The sequence below is a fragment of the Rattus norvegicus genome, chromosome 7 (assembly GCF_021556685.1).
Source record: "Rattus norvegicus strain SHRSP/BbbUtx chromosome 7, alternate assembly SHRSP_T2T, whole genome shotgun sequence".
Lineage (NCBI taxonomy): Eukaryota > Metazoa > Chordata > Mammalia > Rodentia > Muridae > Rattus > Rattus norvegicus.
This window is the reverse complement of record NC_141540.1, coordinates 134,227,309-134,250,741: the sequence shown is the minus strand read 5'-3', so window position 1 is coordinate 134,250,741 and position 23,433 is coordinate 134,227,309. Positions and strand designations below refer to the sequence as shown.

The following is a 23,433-nucleotide window of genomic DNA, read 5'->3' as shown; positions in this document are numbered from 1 at the left end:
CAAAGGCAAAAGGCCGAGTTAGTTAGACATCAGAACACGGCCCCCTTAGCTGTCCCAAGTGGAGTAGAAAGGAAAATGATGGCCAGTGACCAAACTTAGCAGAGAAAAACAAGAGTAAAGCTGCCCTCTGGGTTGACTGACACCTTCGAGTCCTGAATGCCTTCAGTGACTCCCGCACCAACAGAGGGACACAGGCCCTCCCTGTAACACCCAGGTCCTCCCTGTAACACCCAGGTCCTCACTGTAACACAGCTTGCACTTTCAAGCTGTGCCTGACGTACAGAATACTGGAAGCGAAAGACTTTAAAGATTTCAAAGTCATTGGTCATGGACTAAAGGGTAAGGCCTCATACTGGCAGACAACCATAATGGGAAGCAAAGCATGACCACACCCAGCCCAGGATGGTGGCACACACCTCTGATCCCAATCCTCGGGATGCTGAGGCAGGTGGATCTGTGTGAGTTTGAGTGTGATCTACAGGGCAAATTTCAGGACAGCTGCAGCTATCTAGCGAGACCCTGTTTTGAAAATAACAGAAAAGAAACAAAAACCATGGCAACCAGGAGAAAAGCACCTGCAGGAAACTTGAAAGGCACTAACACATCAGAGGTCCAAAGACCGGACCCTGGACTACAGCTCCTACACAGGGATGACCCCAGTCTACCCTCGTTCCTGGTGAACAGCGGGTTTCTAGGTCACCCAGCTGGATTCTACCCGCTGTTTCTGGAATTCCGAAGCATGAGAACTTTTTTCACTGTGCTCAAAATGAAAACCGCTCACCAGCCACAGGATCAATCCCATGAATTTACCCACAGGCTGCCGAGAAAGAATGAGAAAGAATCAAGGGACATACACAATAGAATTTGGATCCATTCCTATCTATCACATTGGCTACATTTACTTAACATCCGGGCTCCTAAGGGGTTGTCACTTACCTCCTTAGTTTTGTTTTGTTTTGTTTTTTCTTTTTCTTGTTAAATTTTATGCCATCTGGTGTTTTGCCTGCTTGTCTGCCTGTCTGTCTGTCCTTGTGTCTCCACCTAGTTCCCAAGAAGAAAGCCTCTTGGGTCAGATGTCCTCCTGACAGTTATACGATGATGGGGAAGCCTCATACAGCTGCAGGATGGTGGGGGGGGGGTGTCTTTTTTAAGTGGTGAAAGTAACCAGCTAGTTTTCAAGAGAGTGGGGTGAGAAAAAACAAAGGAGGGGCGGGGAAGTGTTACCATTTCCTGTGGCTTGGGCTGCTGGGATCACTCCCATGATAATCCCTGAAAAAGTACACCAACTCTGCCAAACTCCAGCTTGCTTCTCACCCAGATGGTGAGAGCCTGGCTCTAAGGCTCCTCAATCTCATGCCTCTAGACAATTGGCCCTACGGCTCAGTATGCGTTGAGACACCTCCCAGGTCACCCTGCTTCAGACTGCATTTAAATAGTGTAATGCTAAGGGTAGCAGGGACGGTGGCCACACCACCAGTAAATCTGGAGCTATCGTTGGGATGGAAGTGACTCTCTTGTTTTCCTACAATTGCGGTACCATTTGTGTTGTCAAAAAAAAAAAAAAAAAAAAAAAAAGAAGCCTCCAGGGTAGTTTGTTGAAAGGCCGGAATGCACCTGTGAGAGTTTGAGGTTTAAAATGAGGCCACTGCATCCAAGTGACTAGTTGGGGAGGATGGTGGCCATATCACATGGTCCACCTCCATCAGGGTAGGGACGCACCCCACATTCTCCTAGAGTACAGCTGTAAAAAGAGATTCAGGGTCTTTGGTTTAGGGGAACACACATAGTCCGTCATAATTTCTTTTTTTTTTAACATTTATTCATTTATTATATATAAGTACACTGTAGCTGTCTTCAGACACACCAGAAGAGGGCATCGGATCTCTTTACAGATGGTTGTGAGCCACCATGTGGTTGCTGGGAATTGAACTCAGGACCTCTGGAAGAGCAGTCAGTGCTCGTAACCGCTGAGCCATCATCCCTCCAGCCCCCGTCATAATTTCTTGAGCTTTTACTTTTCTAGTTTTGAAAACAGAGTAACATTTAATTTTTGGGTTCTTTTTTAATATTTATATTGTTATTTTCCTCCTACCCCACACCCCCAGCTAGGTTTGGTAACAGACAAATGCTCCCATTTCAAAATGCTGGTTAAACGGCATTGAAAGTACCAGTTCTCCTGGTGAGAGAGCCCATGAGTTACTAATTAAAGTCTTAATCTCTAGTCCTCTTCCTTGGACACACACGGGGGTGGGGGTGGGGGTAGGGGAGGGGCGGATCTTTCGGGGCAAAAGGGAAAGACCCAAGCTGTCTTCTGACTTTCATTAACACATCCCCTTTTATTGAGGGGGTGGAGGAATGCACCTCTGTTTAGCGTCTTTCCTAAGACGTGAATGGTCTGCACCTGTGTGCCGTGACTGGGTCAGAAGGTGATAGCCTCGCCACAGTGGACTCGGAAATGAGGCCGCCTCCCATTCTGTCGGTGGATGAAAGCCTGGTTTACCGGTGGAGGCGGTAACTCGCTGAGTCACCGTTTCTCCCGCAGGAATAGCTGCAGCCACGAGGCGGGTGCTTTAGAGCTCTAACCCTGTGTGAGCCGTTCTAAAGTCTGAAGTTTAAAATGTCCTCGGGTATTTCAGTAGCCATGTATTTATTTTAATAAGAGACCTCCCCGCCCCCCCTCGCCCCCAACCCCCAACATTGTTTAGTGCTGCACTGAGAATTGCTGACACATCATTTTACCTCGGGCTGGGATTGGTTAGGATTTCAAGTCAGAGGGATTAGGCTTTAACTCTTGAACAAGAGTCGTTTGCCATCTTTGAGCCCTCTCTGTAACGTGACTGGATTGTACCCATTCCATTTTTTAAAAAGGACTTAATTAATTTTTACTTTATGTGCATTGGTGCTCTGCCTGCATGTGTGTTTGAAGGTGCCAGATCCCTAGACGGTTATGCTCTAGACGGTTATGCTGCCATGTGGGTGCTGGGACTCGAACCCAGGTCTTCTAGAAGAGCAGCCAGAGCTCTTAACTGCTGAGCCATCTCTCCCACCCCCCAACACACAAACTTCTTTATACTAAACTGTATCGAGATCCAAACGTTTAAAGAAAACTGGAGTCGTGAAGGCTCTTGTTTCCCTAGTGCCTCATGAGTGAGGGATGATTTTTAAGAACCAGAAAGGAAAGGGGATAACACACACGGTGCTAAGCAAGCCGACACCTCAGCCTCAGGACCACTCTTCGACACCTTCAGTGCCCTATTTCTGAGACAGCTTTCCTATTCAGAGATTCTTTTTTACCTTCCCATCTTTATTAAACTGGGTATTTTTTATTTACATTTCAAATGTTATTCCCTTTCCCGGTTTCCATTTCAACATCCCCCTAACTCCTCCCCCTCCCATTCAATATGGGTGTTCCCCTCCCCACCCTCCCCCCATTACCACCCTCCCCCCAACAATCCCGTTCACTGGGGGTTCAGTCTTAGCAGGACCAAGGGCTTCCCCTTCCACTGGTGCTCTTACTAGGCTGTTCATTGCTACCTATGAGGTTGGAGCCCAGGGTCAGTCCATGAATAGTCTTTGGGTAGGGGCTTAGTCCCTGGAAGCTCTCTATTCAGAGATTTAATGCTGAACCAATGACCACTTTGACCAGTGGTGGGGCTGGTTCCACTTCGCGCTCAACAAGCATTGCTAAACGTTGGTTATAATGAGATTAAACTCTCAAGTCACCAAGCTGGACCTGCGAGCGAACTCCGTACTCCTTCACTGTTTGTTGAGGGGATTGCCTGCCTGCCTGCCTGCCCTTTCCAGTCTGTGGGTCAGGTTTGATGTCAAGGATTAGAAGTTTAAACTGTGCCGTTTTCGTCAGGGCCACGCGCTCAGCTGTCTCTGCTGCCCTGATTGGAAAACTTGCTTAGGAAATGGGGGGAACTCAGCAAGGTCTCTGCAGCCTGGTGAGGCAGAGAGAGCCCAGTTCCCAGCACTTCTAAATTCCTAACACCTCGAAGGATCTCCTCTGTAGGTAAATTAGTCAAGCAGAGCAGTTTCCTTACCAGGTAAATCATAAGCAAGAAGCATGTTTTGTAGGCAACTGAGAACGCTAGCTTGGTGGCCCGTTTTCTTTGGTACTGAGCTGATGGAGGTGGCCACTTCCTAATTGTTTGAAGTTAGCAACTCCAGGTGTTTGGTCACTTTCTCTGAGCAGCCCATAGATGTGTAAACCCTACTAACTAGAAGCTCTTGGTAGAGAAGGATTTTTTTTTTTTAACACTTTGTGTCTCCTTGTGTCACCCACAGCCACTGTCTTTGGATGTCCTGTGACTGAGAAGCCAGAGTTTTGAACCTCATTATTATGCCTTTGGAGATGGAGCCCAAAATGAGCAAACTGGCCTTTGGGTGCCAGAGAAGTTCCACATCAGACGACGATTCCGGGTGCGCCCTGGAAGAGTATGCCTGGGTCCCACCGGGCCTCAGGCCTGAGCAGGTAGGAAGCAAACTGCCTTCTTCGATTGGCTTTCCAGGGAAGTGTGGAACCTCTCTTCTCCCTGGCTGGCTTTGCTTTCTAAGGTCTGGTTTGGTTTCAGTAGAAGCTTCCTGTCTTCCTGGATCTGCTGCCCCGAGCAATGCCCTGTTTCTGCCATCGTGATTAATGGGAATGCAGGACACCACAGGCGTTCCTGATGGAACTTTCACGAGTCACTCTATGGGGAAGAGAAATGTTCCTGGTTAGGATATTTTGATGGTCAGGGGTGGGGGAGGGGTGTTGGTCCTTTGAAATGGGGTCTCACTGTGTCCTGGCTTGCCTCCAACGCAAAGAACTCAGAGGTCTGCCTTCCTCTGCCTCCCAAGGGCTGAAATTAAAGGTGTGCACCACGAGTACCTGTTTCAAAGCTTCAGTAGAACCGAAGGAAATAAAAGGCCACCTCCAGGCCAGTGCTCCACAACGCTCCTTATGGAAGAGGGGTGCAGTGTGGCCAATAAACATGGCCTTTGATAAGTACAGTGGAGATTAGAGAAGCAACATTGTGCTGCTCCCTTTGTTTCCATTTGCGTGCCTATTTTTATCTCCCAATGTCCTTATGGTGAGGTTATCAAAACCCGTTGGTCGATCCTGTACAGGCAAAGTTATCCTTCAAAATAGAAGATGCCACCCATTCCGTGCCTGACTGGGAGTTACCATTCTTGGGAGGTGGAAAGGAATCCCTTTTGAGATAGCGTATCTTGGGCTGGAGAGATGGCTCAGTGGTTAAGAGCACTGACTGCTCTTCCTGAGTTCAAGTTCCAGCAACCACACGGTGGCTCACAATGATCTGTAATGGGATCTGGTGCCCTCTTCTGGTGTGTCTACATTGTATTCATATATATATATAATAAGTCAGTCTTAGAGACAGAGACAGAGACAGAGACAGAGACAGAGAGAGAGAGAGAGAGAGAGAGAGAGAGAGAGAGAGAGAGAGAGAGACCGACCGACCTTTATACATTCAAGATCCAGTGTGTAATTGGCTGGTAACAGTAAGGTAACAGAAAAGCCTCTAGAACTGCAGGAAGGAAAGGTATGCTGGTGTAGCAGTCAGGGAAGTGGCATTTTGTGGAGAGGATCCCTTGTATCCTTGGATGGTGTGTGTTTGCAGACCTGCTGCTAGTAGACAAGTCCCAGATCCCTAATCTTTTTTTTTTTTCTACTTGAATGCCTTTGGTTCCATCTCAGCAGTGCAGGGGATGGTCCTAAAAGACAACAAAGTAGCTAAGGTTAGCCCAGCATCTCCCTTCTCCTGCTTCCTTGGGGATGCTGTAAATACCACAGCCATTCACACTGATACTGGAGAGAACCGTAGACTGCAGAGAGAAAAAAAAAAACATTGAGTCTGTCTGTTTAGAGGCTGGGTGTTGGATCTTGTCACACAGCCTGTGCGGCCATTTACAGAATTCACCCCGGTGCTATCCCTTGATCCCCCAGCTGACCTCTGCAAGGCTGGGGATGAGTAACCATAAATGTACACATTTGATGGCGCATAATTTACGGCGCCCTTAATTGTCACTACAAATTGCATTCCTGAGGAGCAGTTTAGCAGCTGGGTGCTAGAGGATGCTAGCAGATGCAGGTTTGCACGCTGCTGAGTTAGCTCAGCTGGTCCCCTCATTAACTGCAGGAGGCCCAAGCCCAGGAAGGAGGGAAGGGTAAAGACAGGCGGTTCAGCCCTTCCTTCTGTGCACCGAAGGCCTCATGGGCTGCTTCTGCTTCCCCAGATCCAGCTCTATTTCGCATGCTTGCCAGAGGAAAAGGTTCCTTACGTTAACAGCCCTGGAGAGAAACACCGGATTAAACAGCTTTTGTACCAGTTGCCACCACACGATAACGAGGTAAAGTAGCAGGAGGGAAGCTAATTAGTAAAAGAGAAAATAAACAGTCAAGCATCAAGGGGCCTTTCCGAAATCCCAGCTCTTCATTGACTGAACCTCTCCGAAAAACACACCCTAAGAATACAGCTTTGCTTCTCTCTTTCTCTCCTCTTTCTTTCTTTCTTTCTTTCTTTCTTTCTTTCTTTCTTTCTTTCTTTCTTTCTTTCTTTAAGAGAGAGAAGAGCCTCACAATGGGAAGCTCCCCACAAGTTGTCTCTGATAGTGTTTTCAGCTCCCCACCGATTATCAGGAGCCTTCCTTACCTTGTGCAGGATGGGGGCACCTCAGTGTGTTTCAGGATTGAAGACCTGTGGGCCTGTAGAATGTGAGAACAGCCAGTTTCAGCCTTCTGAGGAAGGTGGTGTCTGTCTGTCTTGCAATCAGTTCACACTTAGAAAATGTAAGCCACACCTGCTTTATCCGATAGTGTGCCTTTTCTAAAGATGGAGGTCCATTTTGTTTATTTATTTATTTTCTTTTCGGGACAGGGTTTAGATCTGGATCTATAGACCAGGCTGGCTTCGAACTTGTAAAGATCTACAGGTTTACAGGTCAGGGACGCTGGGATGAAAAGCGTGTGTCACTATGCCCAGTCGTGCCATGTTATAACTGAGGGTTGGAATCAGGGCAGCTAGGCTCCCTGTTTGACTCCTTGAAAGTCTGGGAGGGCCCTCCATGACACACTTCCGCTCTCTCCTGTGAAGGTGAGGTACTGCCAGTCTTTAAGCGAAGAGGAGAAGAAGGAATTGCAGGTGTTCAGTGCTCAGAGGAAGAAAGAAGCTCTCGGAAGAGGAACCATTAAACTCTTGTCCAGAGCAATGATGCACGCAGTGTGTGAGCAGGTAGGCCCCTTCTAGGTGGGCAAAAGGTTGGTGGAAGTGGTGGAGGGTGATGGCTGGTGTGGATGTGCACCCTACAGACTTCTTACTCACCGTCTGCCTGTGTGACCACAGGAGCCAGTCTCTTTGAATGAAACTGTGTCTTTTGTGTGTGTGTGTGTGTGTGTGTGTGTGTGTGTGTGTGTGTTGGAGTGGGGGGCAGCTTTAATTTCTGTCTACTCCTGCTGGTGATTAAATGGCTATCCAACCGTGGATCTACCTTACTTGATCACTCTTCCTAGCTCTGTCCAGTGTGTCTGAGCCAATCCCTATTCATGGAGGCTTTCCTATGGGATGTGTTTCCTACTGAGAACCTTTAGTAAGGGGTCAAAATGTCTTCATTTTATCGCTGTGTTTTAACTACCCTGTCCTAACAAACCCGTGGGTTATTTTCAAGTGGGAAAGGCTGAAAGTCTGGTCATTTAGGTGAAGGGCCATTTTAACTTCAAGTCTTTGTTTCTAGTGTGGGTTGCAGATGAACGGAGGGGAGGTCGCAGTGTTTGCCTCCCGTGCGGGTCCTGGAGTGTGCTGGCATCCATCCTGCTTTGTCTGCTTCACGTGTAATGAACTACTGGTCGACCTCATCTATTTCTATCAGGATGGAAAAATCCACTGTGGCAGGCACCATGCCGAACTGCTCAAACCTCGGTGCTCAGCCTGTGACGAGGTAAAAAAAAAAAAACAAAAAAAAAGCTCATCCCCTTAATGATGGAAAAATAAGCCAATGGCCAATATTCCACTGTTCCCAACTAAGCAAAATATGTGGCTCTCCTGCTTTTGTTCTGTATGGATATTTTTAAGATAAAGCCGCCCATCCTCACTGGAATTCTATGTAGCTAATACATAGAGGGCAGTGGGGTGCTTTTGCTTGCCCGTGATACTGTCTCTGAAATGCAGGGAAGAGAAAAACACCACACAGTAATATGCAGGATGTGATCTTTTGTTTCTCAAACACAGGAAGGAAAGAACTCTGTGTAGTAGACATGTTGCACACAGTCAGCAAAGATACAGACGGACTGGGTCAGTAGAGGGCATAGCAGAAGACGAATGACTGTGTAAAAGGCATTTCTTCCTCTTACATTATTGTTATTTATAAGGTTTTTGGTACTTTTGAAATGGTCCCGTGAGACTAGGCAGGTCTCAAACTTCAATTCCTTACCCTCCTACCTCCACCTTCCTAGAGTTGGGATAATAGAAACATACAGTGATGTCTACTGAGCTTCTTATTTTAAAGTAACTAAGTTATGGATAAGTTGACAAGATACTGTAGAGAGCCCCTTAAACACCTTTCTTCCTGGTGCTGGCATCTTCTGTCACCTTGGGGTGGATAGAAAGATCAAGAGCCACCATTCATATAAGAGCAGCGCTTATATCAATGGACTCTATTTAGATTTCCACGTTTGGAGGCATCGGAGAGTTGATTTTTGTCATAGTGCTGAGGGAATATGATACAAGGATTAGAGATGAAGTAAGGCGTAAAATTGAGTTTAGAAGTTAAGAATATATGAGCCTTAAAAAAAGGCAGGAGCCTCCTGTAGCCCAAGTTGGAGGCAGGAGCCCTCTGTAGCCCAGGTTGGCTTCAGACTCTTGTAGGGAATGACCTTGACCCTCTAGCCCTCCTGCTTTAACTTCCCAGTTCATCATCTGGGTCCTTCTGGTATCCCAAGATGCAGTCCAGGGTTCCTCACCGTCTCTTCTTCGTCTTCTTCAGCCTGACACAGAAAGCTTATCACTCATGCATGTACTCCTTCAATGCAGTAGAGCAATTTTAAAATCCTTAGTGTGCAGGTTGACCCGTGGTGTCGGATTACTGCACAGTTGCTCATACACTCACAACACCACTGTAGCTCTGTGCTCAGCCCACAGACACTTTACTTCAGTTAAAAGAGACCAAAATTTACCTGACCGTCAACATGTGGGTGGCCAGCTGATACTGCCAAAATCTTCCCCAGAAACAAAAGAATGACAAGTGAATTCTTCCTCCATGAAGAAATGGTTCTTTCATGTTTATCTAGCTTACCTTTTCAACAGTGGCAGTTTATATTCTTGTAGACTAATCTCTGTCAGTGAAATGAAAATCAAATGAAGCCCATACCAATCGGTAGCTGTCTATGAAAGACAAACATAGACATTGTATAGCAGAGGTAACTGTTTCTTTCTTAGATGTATAATGAACACTAAGAGTGAAACAATATAACTAAGTCAGTGGGTCAGGCCATTTATATGCTCGCCAGATGGTGGTGGTGCACACTTTCAACCCTAGCACTCAGGAGGCAGAGGCAGGTGGATCTCAGAATTCCAGGACAGCCTGGTCTACAAAGGGATTTCTGGACAGCCAGGGCTATATAGGGAAGCGCTGTCTTGAAAAACCAAATAAAGCAATACAGTCTTCAGACCAGCACAAACCAAACAGGTAGGAAAGTATCACTCTTTAGAAGCCATCAATCTGCTAAGGATTGACAAGGGAAGGGAAGTTGGGCAGAGATGTGTGTGCCTTGTCCGACTACTAGGACACACACACACACACCATGCAGGGTGGAGCTTTGTCATTGAGGTGGTTCGCACTGATCCTCCATTCTGCGCTCCTGTGTTTCTTTTCAAAGATCATTTTTGCGGACGAGTGCACAGAGGCCGAGGGCCGCCACTGGCACATGAAGCATTTCTGCTGCCTAGAATGTGAAACGGTCCTGGGAGGGCAGAGATATATCATGAAGGATGGCCGCCCCTTCTGCTGCGGCTGCTTCGAGTCTCTCTACGCGGAGTACTGCGAAACCTGTGGCGAGCATATTGGTAAGTTGCCTCTGCCCTGTCACACGGCCGTGGCCATCAGTGATTACCCACAGCCTCGCTTCCTTAACGTTTATGAAAAGTGTTTACACATATTAGAATACATGGGCCCTTCAGTGATTGTCAGATGACTACTGCATTCTGACTATCACAGAGCCAGTGAATGGGGGCTATGATCTGAGGAAGTTCCCATGAACCTTTGAGGCAGGTTTTTTTTTTTTGTTTTGTTTTGTTTTGTTTTTGGTGTTGGGGATGAAATCCAGGGCATATATTAGGAAGACACTTGTCATGCCATTTTTGCCAGTCTGTTAACATATCTGTTTCCGGTGTGCTTGGAACACTTCACTGAAAATAAGGAAGTCAATGCTGAGCTCTTAGCCAACAGCAGGCTGCCCATGGTTAGAACTTAGGTAATGTTTGGATGTGCACGTATATAGGAGTGCTTGACAATGCTTCAAGATTAGGCCCAGGCTGGAGAGACAGCTCAGCAGTTAAGAGCACCGATTGCTCTTCCAGAGGTCCTGAGTTCAAATCCCAGCAGCCACATGGCGACTCACAACCATCCATAATGGGATCCGATGCCCTCTTCTGGTGTGTCTGAAGACAGCGACAGTGTACTCATATAGATAAAATAATAATAATAATAATAATAATAATAATAATAATAATAATAATAATAATAAAAACCATTATGCCCCAAGCCATCTTCAGTAGCGAAAGTATCAACAAAAAAGGCACAGGAATACAAAAGCCACAGCGCTGAACACATTAAGTATGAGACACCAGATTACTCTGAGTGTGGTAAAATCTAAGGGTGCCTCAGTGAGGAACATTGTTGGTCAATTTAAGTCTCCTCTGCTCTGTATCGATGGCCATGTTATGGCTACCAATATGGATATTAGAGATAATTTTTTAAATAAATTGAAAAACACTATAAGGAAATAAGGGAGGTTAACTGAGCCTATGTAACCCACACCTGACCAGGGCAGCACAGAACCAGATGTGTGGTGCACACCTGCAGCCCCGGCGCTCACAGCCAACTTGGGTTCATGGCTGGCTTGGACCACACAGCGAGACCTCGCCTTAAAACAAAGCCTGGAACATTTCCATCACCCACAGTCCCCTCCTGGCCACACCTTTGCACAGCCCCTAACTGTTTTCCTGCCCTTTTAAAAACAGGTGTGGACCATGCCCAGATGACCTATGACGGACAACATTGGCATGCCACCGAGGCCTGCTTTTCCTGTGCTCAATGTAAGGCCTCTTTGCTGGGATGCCCCTTCCTCCCAAAACAAGGTCAGATCTACTGCTCCAAGACCTGCAGCCTTGGGGAAGACATCCACGCCTCCGATTCCTCTGACTCTGCCTTCCAGTCAGCCCGATCGAGAGACTCCCGGAGAAGTGTGAGGATGGGCAGAAGCAGCCGCTCTGCTGACCAGTGCAGGCAGTCTCTCCTTCTGTCTCCCGCTCTGAACTACAAGTTCCCGGGTCTTTCTGGCAGTGCTGACGACACTCTCTCTCGGAAGCTGGACGACGTGAGCCTCTCCGGGCAGGGAGCGGGCTTTGCTCATGAGGAATTCTGGAAAGCCAGAGTGGATCAGGAAGCCTCTGAAGACCCTGAAGAATGGGCTGAGCACGAAGATTATATGACACAGCTCCTCCTCAAGTTTGGTGATAAAAACCTCTTCCAGCAGCCGCCCAGCGAGGTGGACATGAGAGCCAGTGAGCACTGGATACCCGACAACATGGTTACGAATAAGCCGGAGGCAAAGCAGAATCACCAGAGCCTTGCGAGTAAAAAGTATCAGTCGGATATGTACTGGGCCCAGTCCCAAGACGGGCTGGGTGACTCCGCCTACGGCAGCCACCCAGGCCCTGCCAGCAGCCGAAGGCTGCAAGAGCTAGATCTGGACCATGGTGCTGCGGGGTATAACCATGACCAAACCCAGTGGTATGAAGACTCCCTGGAGTGCCTGTCTGACTTGAAACCAGAGCAGAGTGTCCGGGATTCTATGGATTCTCTGGCGTTGTCCAACATCACAGGTAGGCCATGCAAGGGTTGTGGGGTGTTAAAGAGGCTGATATGCCAGTTACAACTGAGTGCCAGTAGGGGGCGTATTATTATTTAAAACTGGGCTAATGAAGGTGTTTCCTTTGCATGCCACGAGATAGTAAAACAGATGTGTCTTGTAGCTGAATACATATGTGTAACGTTCTGAACACAAGCCTGAAGACCAATATGGGTAAGGGAGTCTGTGTCTGTATTATTGGTTAGATAGTCCAAACTTCGATTATACCAGATGTATCTTAAGATACTAAGAGTAGCCCGAGTGTGTTATAAGATTTTTGACTCTTAAAAATAAAAATTTCTGGATTGCCCTGTGGCAGAACATAGTCAAATTATTATTGTTGTTGTTGTTAATAATAATAATAATAATACCACCCAAGGTTTTTTTCCCCACATTGTAACTTGTACTTTAAGCCAGGCAGTGGTGGTGCAGGCCTTTTAATCACAGCCTTTGGGAGGCAGAGGCAGGTGGAACTCTTGAGTTTGAGCCCAGCCTGGTCTGCAGAATGAGTTCCAGGACAGCCAGGGCTACACAGAGAAACCCTGTCTTAAAAAAAAACCAGACAGACAGAAGTAGTGCCAGCCTGTTATATTGGTATAATATAGCCAGGAGAAGGCCACATGCTGCCTGCTGCCGCAGAGTGGTTTGTCTAGAAGGAAGAGACACTGCTCCATTCTAACTCCCAGCCCATCAGACCTGAGACTTAAGGGGAGTCTAGGAAGCATGGTGGGTGAGACTGCCTTCGCGGCCCCATAGAATTGGATGGAAGTGTGAAAGGCAGGGGCGGGCTGGAGGTGAAGCTTGGACGAACAGCGGGCACGTTGTGTGTACAAGGCCCTTCATTTAACCCCCAGTGCTGAAAACTAAAACCTAAGAAGGTGAGAAGCTGACAGTCCCTGGGAATTATGGGCTGAAAAGCAGGCTGTCTTTAAAAAGCAGGGAGTTACACAGCCTTCCCAGCCCCCCTCTCTCCTGGCTTCATACATACTGTGTAACAGAGGTCCTGGATTTGGGTATGGAACTAGGCAATCTGGGAGTAGTGTGAGGACTGAAGGAGAAGAACTAACAAGATGATTCAGGCCTGGAGCTGGTGAGCCTTCTGCTCTCAAGGGCTTCATTGTACTCTTTTGGCCAGGCCATCTACTTTCTGTTCAAGCTACTGGGAGAAGCAGCCGCAGACAGCATCTGGGCAGATATGTACAGCTGGGTTCATAGCTTGTGGCTACATAGAGCAGGCTGCTGGCCCCAGTCTGAGATGAGGAAGACCACACACGCTGAAGGGGTTGACCCGTGCTGCAGATGAGAGCGCGGGGCTCTCTTAGCTTCTGTTGTGGCTAGGCGTTCATTTCTGCTGCTCCGTGCAACAATGTTTTGGTTGCCGTAGTAGCAGAAACAAGGTTTCTATTGTAACTTTTCCTTGAAATGTTCTCCTGGGTCACATTTAACAGCTTTGAGAATGTTAGGACAGGTGAGAATCACGTTGTGTTTTGGGTCCTGTTGCAGGGGCATCCGTGGACGGAGAAAGCAAGCCAAGGCCATCATTATACTCTCTCCAAAACTTCGAGGAGATAGAGGCAGAAGACTGTGAGAAAATGAGCAATATGGGAACTCTGAATTCTTCCATGCTGCACAGGAGCGCAGAGTCCTTAAAAAGTCTGAATTCAGAACTGTGCCCAGAAAAAATTATACCGGAGGAAAAACCAGTGCACCTGCCGGTGCTCAGAAGATCCAAGTCTCAGTCCCGACCACAGCAGGTCAAGTTTTCAGATGACGTCATCGACAACGGAAGCTACGACATCGAAATCCGGCAGCCTCCAATGAGTGAAAGGACTCGGAGACGAGTGTATCACTTTGAAGAGAGGGGATCCAGGCCTCACCACCATCGCCACCGGAGAAGCAGAAAGTCGCGGTCCGACAACGCCCTGAACCTGGTCACAGAAAGGAAGTACTCCGCCAAGGACAGACTTCGGCTGTACACCCCCGATAACTATGAGAAATTCATACAGAGTAAGGGCGCCCGGGAGCTCCAAGCATACATGCAGAATGCCAACCTCTACGGCCAGTATGCCCACACCACATCGGATTATGCCCTGCAGAACCCAGGAATGACCAGGTTCCTGGGGCTCTACGGGGACGACGATGACTCCTGGTGTTCGTCCTCCACTTCCTCCTCCGACTCAGAAGAAGAAGGCTATTTTCTTGGACAGCCAATCCCTCAGCCTCGGCCACAAAGATTCACCTACTATACGGATGACCTTTCTAGTCCGGCTTCTGCACTGCCCACCCCACAGTTTAATCAGAGGACAACTAAATCCAAGAAGAAAAAGGGACACAGGGGCAAAAACTGTATCATTTCTTAACCAAGTAGACAGGGAGATTGTCTAAAACTTAGTCATTTAGCCTGGACTTTGACCTTGTATTCGTCATAGGAAAGTCGCTAAAATAGTGTAAAGTGCTTTCTTGGCCTATATAAATGAGAGCCCCACTGTGTTTACAGCCAGGTTAACACACAAAAGGGGTGGTTTCTCCAGTCTCGGTGCCATAGTAACACAGTCTCGTGCCCCCATGGCAGGTCAATTACAGTCTCCAGTCCACAAGAGAATACTCCAGAAACTGCCGGCAGGTGATTGGACAGAGCGTGTGCTAGAAGATGGATAGCCACCTTTGTAAGCAATAGTGCTTGTCGTTAATTCAGTCAGGTTGGCTCAGGTCCTGACTGGTGTCTTGTGAGGCATGCACGTGTCACCATGACGACCTAGCTAACACTGTGTGCTCCATTGTGTAAGGCGAACTTGTTCTCCTTCAGCCCTTATTAGCCAGGTAAACATATTGTATCCCTCCCAGCTACAGACCGAAAGGACTTGCTATTTATATGTAGTGTTTCATAGACCTAAGTGTATTCCTAATTTAACGGTGCAAATATTGATGTATATACTGTACAGCTCAGATTTTAAAGCTGATATTTTTATATCCCTGAACTGCAAGGTGTTTGTTACACTGCCGTGCTCGATTTGCTAGGAAACCAGAAACAGCATCCATGGATGAGATGACTGCTTGTATTTTAGTCAGGGCTTAGAAGTTTAGACAGTCGATTTATATTGCTTAGTGATGGAAAGTTGGTTTTTTTTTTTTCCTTCCTTCAATATTAAAAAAAGGCTCTGTATGCATGGTGGGGCTATGTACATACTCGGTACTGAGCCCTGTTAATCTCACAAGTGTTATTTATGGTTCAAGCTTTGTAAACTGTATAAATGTAAAAAACAAACCCCACACATACCTCTGGAGTATATGGTAAAACCGAGGAGAAGCTATGAGGCGACCTTCCCCGTGCAGGGGGGAGCGGTCTCAGCAGGTGGTAACGTCCACACAAGGGGCTTTCTGTGGCAGTCTGTGTAGACTTACTATGTACAGAGAGGTTATTTCTTCTGCCCCTTTTCCTTCCAACTTGTTGTTGGCCTTTAAAAGCAATTTTGAAAACTGGGTTTCCAGTTGCGGTTTTCTTTTGAGATTTTTCAGGAAGAATGAGCCGGAGTACTCCCAAGTTCATGAGACTCTGGTTGAATGGAGAGCCATGTCAGATTTGAACTAACGAGCGGGTAGTTTGGTCTGTGCTGTCCTTGCATTTACATCTCGGTCCTAACTAAAGGTCCTGGTGTCATCCTGGGCCTTTCAGGGAGGTGTTTAATAAAGGCTTAATAAATGATAAACTACCTTTCCGAGTCTGAATCTTCCACTCTGCTCTGGTGCTCAGGCAAGGTTAAGTCCGAAGTCCTCCTGAAAGATCTCTGTTGAACCCCAGGCTTGAGGAACAGAAACTTTATCAAAAGCAAAGAAAAGCTGTCTGGCCTCAAAAGGGCCAGGTGTGAATCCAGCAGGTACCTATGGACAAGGACCTCCCAGCATCCGTCCCTAGAGGGCAAGGCCAGAAAGAGACCCTGTAGGAAGGCTGCAATGGGGAGAGGGCCTTTTGCTTTGCAGCTGCACTGGTATTTCCAGGGTCCTGTACACTTCAAGAACAGGTCACTATGAGAATGAACAGTCCTCAAGGCAGGAATTGTCCCCCAAGAATCAAACACAAACACTAAAGTTCTTCCCGTTCCTCATCCCCGTAAGCAAACAGTATTTATCCAGTACCACTGAACCCTCCAGATATTCCAAACACAGTGTCTCTTGGGAATGCTCCTTGAGGACTGGGGCGGGGCTCAGTGCATACAAGGTCCTGAGATCCATTTCTAACAGAGAGGTGGTGAACTCTACCCCGTGACTTGTTCTTCAGCCCCTATGACTACAATCGGATGTTTCACCCCACAGCTTAATAGCTGTTCTGTTTGGGGGTGCTCCATTATTCAAAGAGGCCTTTGGTGGTTTCCTCATGCACCTATAACAGTGGCACATGTGACAACATGCCGAGCAGCAAAGTCACTGGGGGAAAAACAAGTTACACGTTGTTCGTTGATGGATGCCACCTGTTATCCCCGAGGAGACTCTCATGGGTCACACGAGGAGAATGCACGAGGGCAGCCTTCTTGGTGTTGTAGAACGTGACCCCCTACAGGGAGTGGTTGGTGTTCTTTCAGGAATGACTGCAGCGAAACAGACTTACTCAGGCCTAAGTGCATGTGCCGGCTATACGCTCTGCAAGTGTAGTCTCAAAAGATTATTCTGCCAGTCATCTGGCGGCCATCACGCATGTTGTTTCCTTACTTAATTACACAGACTGTAGATACTTCTGTTTCCTTATCTGTGGACAATGCTAATGTAACTTTGGGATTCTAAATCTACTCACCAGAGAAGTCTACAGGAGGAGAAAGGGAGGCAGTCGGAGATAATATTTTTTTTTTACCCCCCCTTCCCTCCTCAGTCGGAGATAATCTTAAATCAGGGTTTCTATTCCTGCACAAACATCATGACCAAGAAGCAAGCTGGGGAGGAAAGGGTTTATTCAGCTCACACTTCCACATTGCTGCTCATCACCTAAGGAAGTCAGGACTGGAACTCAAGCAGGTCAGGAAGCAGGAGCTGATGCAGAGGCCATGGAGGGATGTTACTTACTGGCTTGCTTCCCCTGGCTTGCTCAGCTTGCTCTCTTATAGAACCCAGAACCACCAGCCCAGGGATGGCACCACCCACAATGGACTGGGTCCTCCCCTCTTTATCTCTAGTTGAGAAAATGCCTCACAGCTGGGTCTCATGGAGGCATTTCCTCATAGGAGGCTCCTTTCTCTGTGATAATTTCAACTTGTGTCAAGTTAACATATAAAACCAGCCAGTACCCAGTCCTATAACGAAAGCACTAAACTTGCAGAAAACACCTGAATAGACCTGGTTAGAAAGTATAAAGCATGCTGCCAAGTCACTGAATTCCAAAGTTTGACCCTAGATAAATACCACTCAGGAGTGCATGCTTCTGACCATTCAGTGGAGGGACAGATGCTGAGGACTATATGGTCTTCCCTGGAGTCCTTAGAGTGCTCACTGACAAGAACTCTGTCTATCTGCTGTCCCTAGTCCTCGGTCTAATTCTTCACGGAAAGTCAGAAGTAGCAGAAGTAAAATGAGATGTCATCTGCTGTCCCTCCTAGGAGACGGGGAGCACATGACAAGAGCTGGAATGTGTACCCAGGACTGCTTGTTACAGCTCCACTGTGTTATGAGGTCCAAACCAGTGTTATCAGCTCCAAAGTATGACGAGAGAGGCTAGGAGTTGGCCTCTGTTCTGAAAAACAACTGTCCAGCCACATGTGACTGCTGCCAGCCAATTCCCGTCTCCAGCCCTTAAGTCAGGAGCCTTAATCAAGTTAGAGCTTCCTAAGGAAGGCCCAACACTAACACTGTTCATAGGAACATTTGCAGATGGGAAAAAAAAATTATCAGGAGTCTTCAAATCAGAATAAAAGTACAAAAAAATACACATACAGACACAAAACCAAAACCAAAAGCACAAAAACTGGAAAATAACATAGTAATAATAAAATAACATAAAAACAAAATACAAAACAAGAAGAGACACTGAAGAAACTAAGTTTTCGCTTTACAAGTAGATGTCAATTGGAGACAGCTTCTTCGTTAGGGAACCTGCATCCCCTAAGTACTGAGACCCCACTTGAACTTGTGCAGACCCCCGTGCACGCTGCCAGAGTTCCTATATGCGTCAGTCCTGCATGTTTGGAAGGGACTGTGTCCCTGGTGCTATCCATCTTCCTGGCTTTTACAGTCTGTCACCTCTTCCGCAGAGCTCACTAAGCCCTAAGTGGCCCTGAGTGGCATGAAGACATCCTGTATAGTACTCTCGGCTCTAGAACCTCTCACTCTCTGTGCGTTGTTCAGGATCTCTGTGTTGTTGCCCCTCCTGCAAGAGGAAGCTTCTCTGATATGGACGGGAAGGTGCTGATCTAAGGGTACAGCAGAATATTGTCAGGAGCCATTGTGGTTTCTTTAGCAGAAGAGGAAGCAGTGTTTGGTTTTCCCTGAGGCACAGAGCACTGTCAGGTATGGGTTCCATTTCATGGGGCAGGTGTTGAATCTAACCAGAGTGGTTGGTTGGTTCCACCTCTGCGGCCTATACACCGGCTTATCGCGCAGACAGGCAGGTCAACAGTTTAGCTCACAGGGTCTGCAGCTGGGTTGTGACTGCCTTTCTCTTCTGGTAGAGCGCAGAATACCATCCAGCATCACGAACACTAAGCAATAGGGATGAAGGCTCTAGTTAGGCACCAGCTCGACCTCTCCGAGTTCTATGGGATACGTAAGCTCTGCCTTCAGGAATAGGGTCTTAGCACAGACTGTGGACAGCAACCAATACACTGAGGGATAACCCTAGGTGTAATCATTCTTGGCACTGGTGGCAAAAGATGTTTAGTTGGGGTACTGTCTCCCCACTATTCTTAGGTTTCTTTCACACACACACACACACACACACACACACACACACACACACACACATATATATATATACACATATATGTGTGTGTATATGTGTACATATATATACCCTAGGAAGCTTCTACAGTAATAGGCCCTTAGTGTTGGCTGTCCCTCCTATATTCCTCCCCATCTCCCTGTTTAATCCTCCTACTCTCATCTTAATCCTGTCCCTCCAAAGCTATTACTCTATTTCTTTCTTTTTTTCTTTTTCTTCTTTTTAAAAAAGATTTATTTTATGTATATGAGTACACTGTAGCTGTCTTCAGACACACCAGAAGAGGGCATCAGATCCCATAACAGATGGTTATGAGCCACCATGTGGTTGCTGGGAATTGAACTCAGGACCTTGGGAAGAGCAGTCAGTGCTCTTAACCACTGAGCCATCTCTCCAGCCCCTATTTCTCCTTTCTTGGGATAGCCTTCCTTGCCCCTAGTTCCTTACTCTACACTCGATTATCTGTAGTTATATAAACTGTGACATGTCTACCAAAGGCTTAAAAGCTAATATCCATATATGAAAAAATACATACAATATTTATCTTTTGGTGGTACACCAGGCTTTTTTTTTCCTAGCTCCATTCATTTACTTGAGAATTTTATGATTTTCTTAATGGCTGAATAATATTCCACTGTGAAAATATATCAACAATTCTCTATTCATTCATCCAGTGGTGACATCGAGGCTGTTTCCAATCCCTGTCTATTGTGAGTAAACCAGCAATGACCATGGTTAAGTATCACTGTGGTAGGACGCAGCGTTCTTTGGGTATACGCATTCTGAGGTGTATCTTTTCTTCCCTTCCCGAGGAACCACCACACTGATTTTCAGTGTCTGCATAAGTTTGCAGTCCCTCCCTCATGCAGTGATGAGCGTTTACCCTTCCCCATGTCCTCACCAGCATCAATCACCATTGTTTTACCTTGGCCCCCTGACTGCTGTGAGCTGAAATCTGTCACCATGAGTTGTAGCTCCCTGACAACTAAGGAGGTGGCACTTTCCTTTGAGGATTTCCCAGCCATTGGTTGTTTCATCTGAGAACTCCGTTTGGATTGGTGCTTCATTTTTAAATTGGGTCGTTTGTTTTCTTGGTGTCCAGCATTTTTTGAGTTCTTTGCATGTTGGAGATGTTGGCCCTCCATCCGAGGTGTAACTGGTAAATATCTTTTCCCGTTCTGAAGCCTGGCATTTTGGCTGAATGACAGTGCCCTTTGCTATATAAAAGCTTTTCGGTTTCACAAGCAATTTATTGATAAGAGACTTCTCTTACGAGTCACTATGCATTCAGGGTGGTGGTGTTCTATGACGAACTTTAGAATGAACGTGAAACTTCTAGAATCATTTAACCCCCAATAACATACACGATATCTTTATCAAGATGAATATAGTTAGTTCCCTTAGTGCTAGACATCCTAGTAGTCCTACCTAACGAAATGAGGGGACCGTTGGAAGACAGTACACTCAGCACAAGCTGACCTCACAGAATGAGGCACAGCATGGCAGACTCCAGCAATCAGGAGATCTGGTTTGGGAAACCGGCTTTGCACTTTTCCTGTAAGAATACCAGACCTTCTCAGAGGCTTCCCAGCAGCTTCAGCATTCTGGGGAGAGGAGTCCCTCATTCAACATTCGGCTTTGCCTTGCAGATTTCTCAATTACCAACAGATCGGTCTGTCAGGACCAGTGGTCTTTTCTGAAGTAGCTGCAAAGAGGGAGTCACATGAATGAACATGACACAAGTACAGAGACAGAGATACACCAAAATCAGGTTTTTTGTTTCAAATGGCCTTACAATGTTACAATGTATTACATTGTTACAATGCAATGTAACAATACATATGTGTGCATATATACTACATTACACTTAAGTTGCATGTTAGCTACATGTAACCAAAGCTCCTGTGCTCAGGGTGCCAGGTTTGAGCCAGTTGTGAATGACAACCAACTCTTTCTATTCCTTCTAACGATTCTGATCACAGACTGAATGACTGGGTTAAAGTCCTGATCCTGACAGGCGCTAGCCATAGCAACTTTGGCTAAGTTGTGACTTCTCTTGTCACTGACAACAAAAATGAGAGTGAATTCCTCACTGGGCCAGGGTCTCACCCTCAGCACTGCAGGGAACAAGCAAGTCCATTGGCAAAGGATTACCTGAGAATAGGGGTTCACATGGAGAGAAACCACGTGGTCACCGAACCTGGATCACACACTGAAGTAGAGATAAGCTGCTCCTTAGAGTTTAACAAATATTGAACATAATAAACCTGAATGCATTCGAAGCTTTATTCAATAAGGTATGGTATAGTTTATTCTACACGAGTAGTGGAAAGGCCTTTTTTTTCTAATTAATGGAGAGAAAACCCTTTAAAGCCTTAGACAATTGTAATAACAACCTGGAGTTAGAACACGACCTTGTGGGTCAGATCTCAGAAGACAACATGCTGGGCTGCTGAGACAGTGTACACTAGGCTGCCCCATCTGTCACTGTGATGTCCATCATTGCCACATGCAGCTGGATGCACACTGATAATCTCAGGGCACTGGTGAAGCCTTTTATACCTTCAGATCCTTCCCCTTAACCCAAGGTCAGTGAGGACACTGGCAATGTAGGACAGGTGACACATTTACCCTAACCTCACCCCGCAGCACAACACAGGGACCGAGGTTCCTATCAGTGGCTATGCAGACACAGGAAGGCTGTGCTCTGCTTGAGAATGGATTCAAAGGCAGAGACTCTCACACTGCCCTCCCAACCAGGCCACAGCAGCACCTCCTTGGAGATTCCACAGCAAAGAACTTAGTTCATAAGCTTAACCATGAGCGTGGGGCAATGACAGCAGAGTTACTCAGTACCCGCTCAGCCTTGGAAAGGTGAGAGAGTATACGCTGGCAACTTGTTCTGCGCCTACCCTGGAGCCGTTCTTTCTTGCTTACTGAATAGGATGGGGTGACATCAGCGCTCTCAAGAGCTGGCAGTAAGGGCACGGAACCCATGCATCTATCCTCTGTGGTCCAGCCTTGGGGTGGCAAACAGCATGTGGTCTGTGCTCTCAACAGCTCTGAGGACAACCGGATGAATGGCTGCCTGTGACACAGATCGCCACCAACCACGAATTCCCCAAAGGAACAGCCAAAGAACTGTCAGGGCCTACCTTGGAGGTCAGGGTGTTTACAGCAAACCCTGGAGAGAAACGGTATCAACCCTGGCAAAGTAGCACAGTTCTTCCCGTTCTTCCCTAAGGATATCTGGTGTCAGCTCTGTGGGGTGCAGGATCTGTGAATGGCTCGGGGCTAGGAAGCAGTTGGCAGCTAAGAGGAATCAATGAATTGACGGCAGTGCCATTATTCCCATAATGTCACATTCAATCGTCAAGCAACGAGCTGTATGCACCATTCTTCATATCCTATGCTAACAACCTACCCTGTCCTGCAGAAGTGAGGAGATGCACTTGTTCTTCAATCCACAGTCGTTGGAGGGCCGGAGAGGAGACTCCGTGGTTAAGGAAGAGTATTCAGTTCTCTAGCAGAAGGCTAGAGTTTGGATCCCAGAACCTGCAATGGTCAGGTTAGGAGGAATACATGCTACCCTAGCCTCAAGGGAACTGACACTTCTGGGACTCAGTGGAAAGGTGTGCGCATGCACACACATATACAATCTCTCTCTCTCTCTCTCTCTCTCTCTCTCTCTCTCTCTCTCTCTCTCTCTCTCTCTTCCACACACAGACACACACACACACTTAAAAGAATAGTCTGTAATTGGGACAGACTCCTGTAACAGAGGAAAGATTAAGAAGAAAACATAAGCAAGTGTATTAACATGCATAGTGCTTTGTTGAGGAAAAGAGCAAGGGAATGGGTATGGCTTGAGGAGTGTTTCAACAAAAAAAAAAAAAAAAAGACACTGCAGAGTCAAGTTAAAAGTAAGCGATCGAAAACTTGAGAAGTGGAAAGTGTTGCGAACAACTTCAATGAAGACCCAAATCTGGAGCAAAGCTTACGTCTGGGGAGGTCACAGGCCCTGGTGGGAAGCTCGAGGTGCTGTTTTGCTGAATGGAAACGCTCAGTGGCGCCGTCTAAATAAGGGCCTGTACAGACTAGCACCAGTGCCAGATTTGATCAGTGCTGCTTTCTGCACGAGTCACCGGTAGCCGACGACACTCAACATCATGAGGTCATCCCACCCAAAGTTCACAGAGCATCACAGAACGGAGAACACAAGAACCTGAGAGCCAAAGGATCGGATTGCTGTGACCCTGTCCTCTAGGTATGCCAGGCCTCAAGCAGCTCTGAATACCCACCTAAGAGCAAGCACACCAGCGGTTAAGAGCACCGACTGCGCTTCCAGAGGTCCTGAGTTCAATTCCCAGCCACACAGTGGCTCACA

General features: G+C 47.0%; 1 protein-coding gene across 7 annotated transcripts in view; it reads left to right on the top strand.

Moving 5' to 3' along the window:
- Prickle1 (prickle planar cell polarity protein 1) overlaps nucleotides 1-15,849 on the top strand; it is a 96,187-nt gene extending 80,338 nt beyond the window's left edge. For 3 of the 7 annotated variants that reach the window (NM_001434696.1, NM_001434698.1, NM_001434697.1), the window contains 7 exon segments: nucleotides 4,291-4,477; nucleotides 6,241-6,354; nucleotides 7,098-7,235; nucleotides 7,735-7,938; nucleotides 9,875-10,061; nucleotides 11,238-12,101; nucleotides 13,631-15,839. In NM_001434696.1, the coding sequence (NP_001421625.1) occupies nucleotides 4,346-4,477; nucleotides 6,241-6,354; nucleotides 7,098-7,235; nucleotides 7,735-7,938; nucleotides 9,875-10,061; nucleotides 11,238-12,101; nucleotides 13,631-14,487 (2,496 nt within the window). In that variant the 5' untranslated portion in view covers nucleotides 4,291-4,345 and the 3' untranslated portion in view covers nucleotides 14,488-15,839. 7 annotated transcript variants of the gene reach the window in all.
- The last annotated feature ends 7,584 nt before the right edge of the window (nucleotides 15,850-23,433 follow it).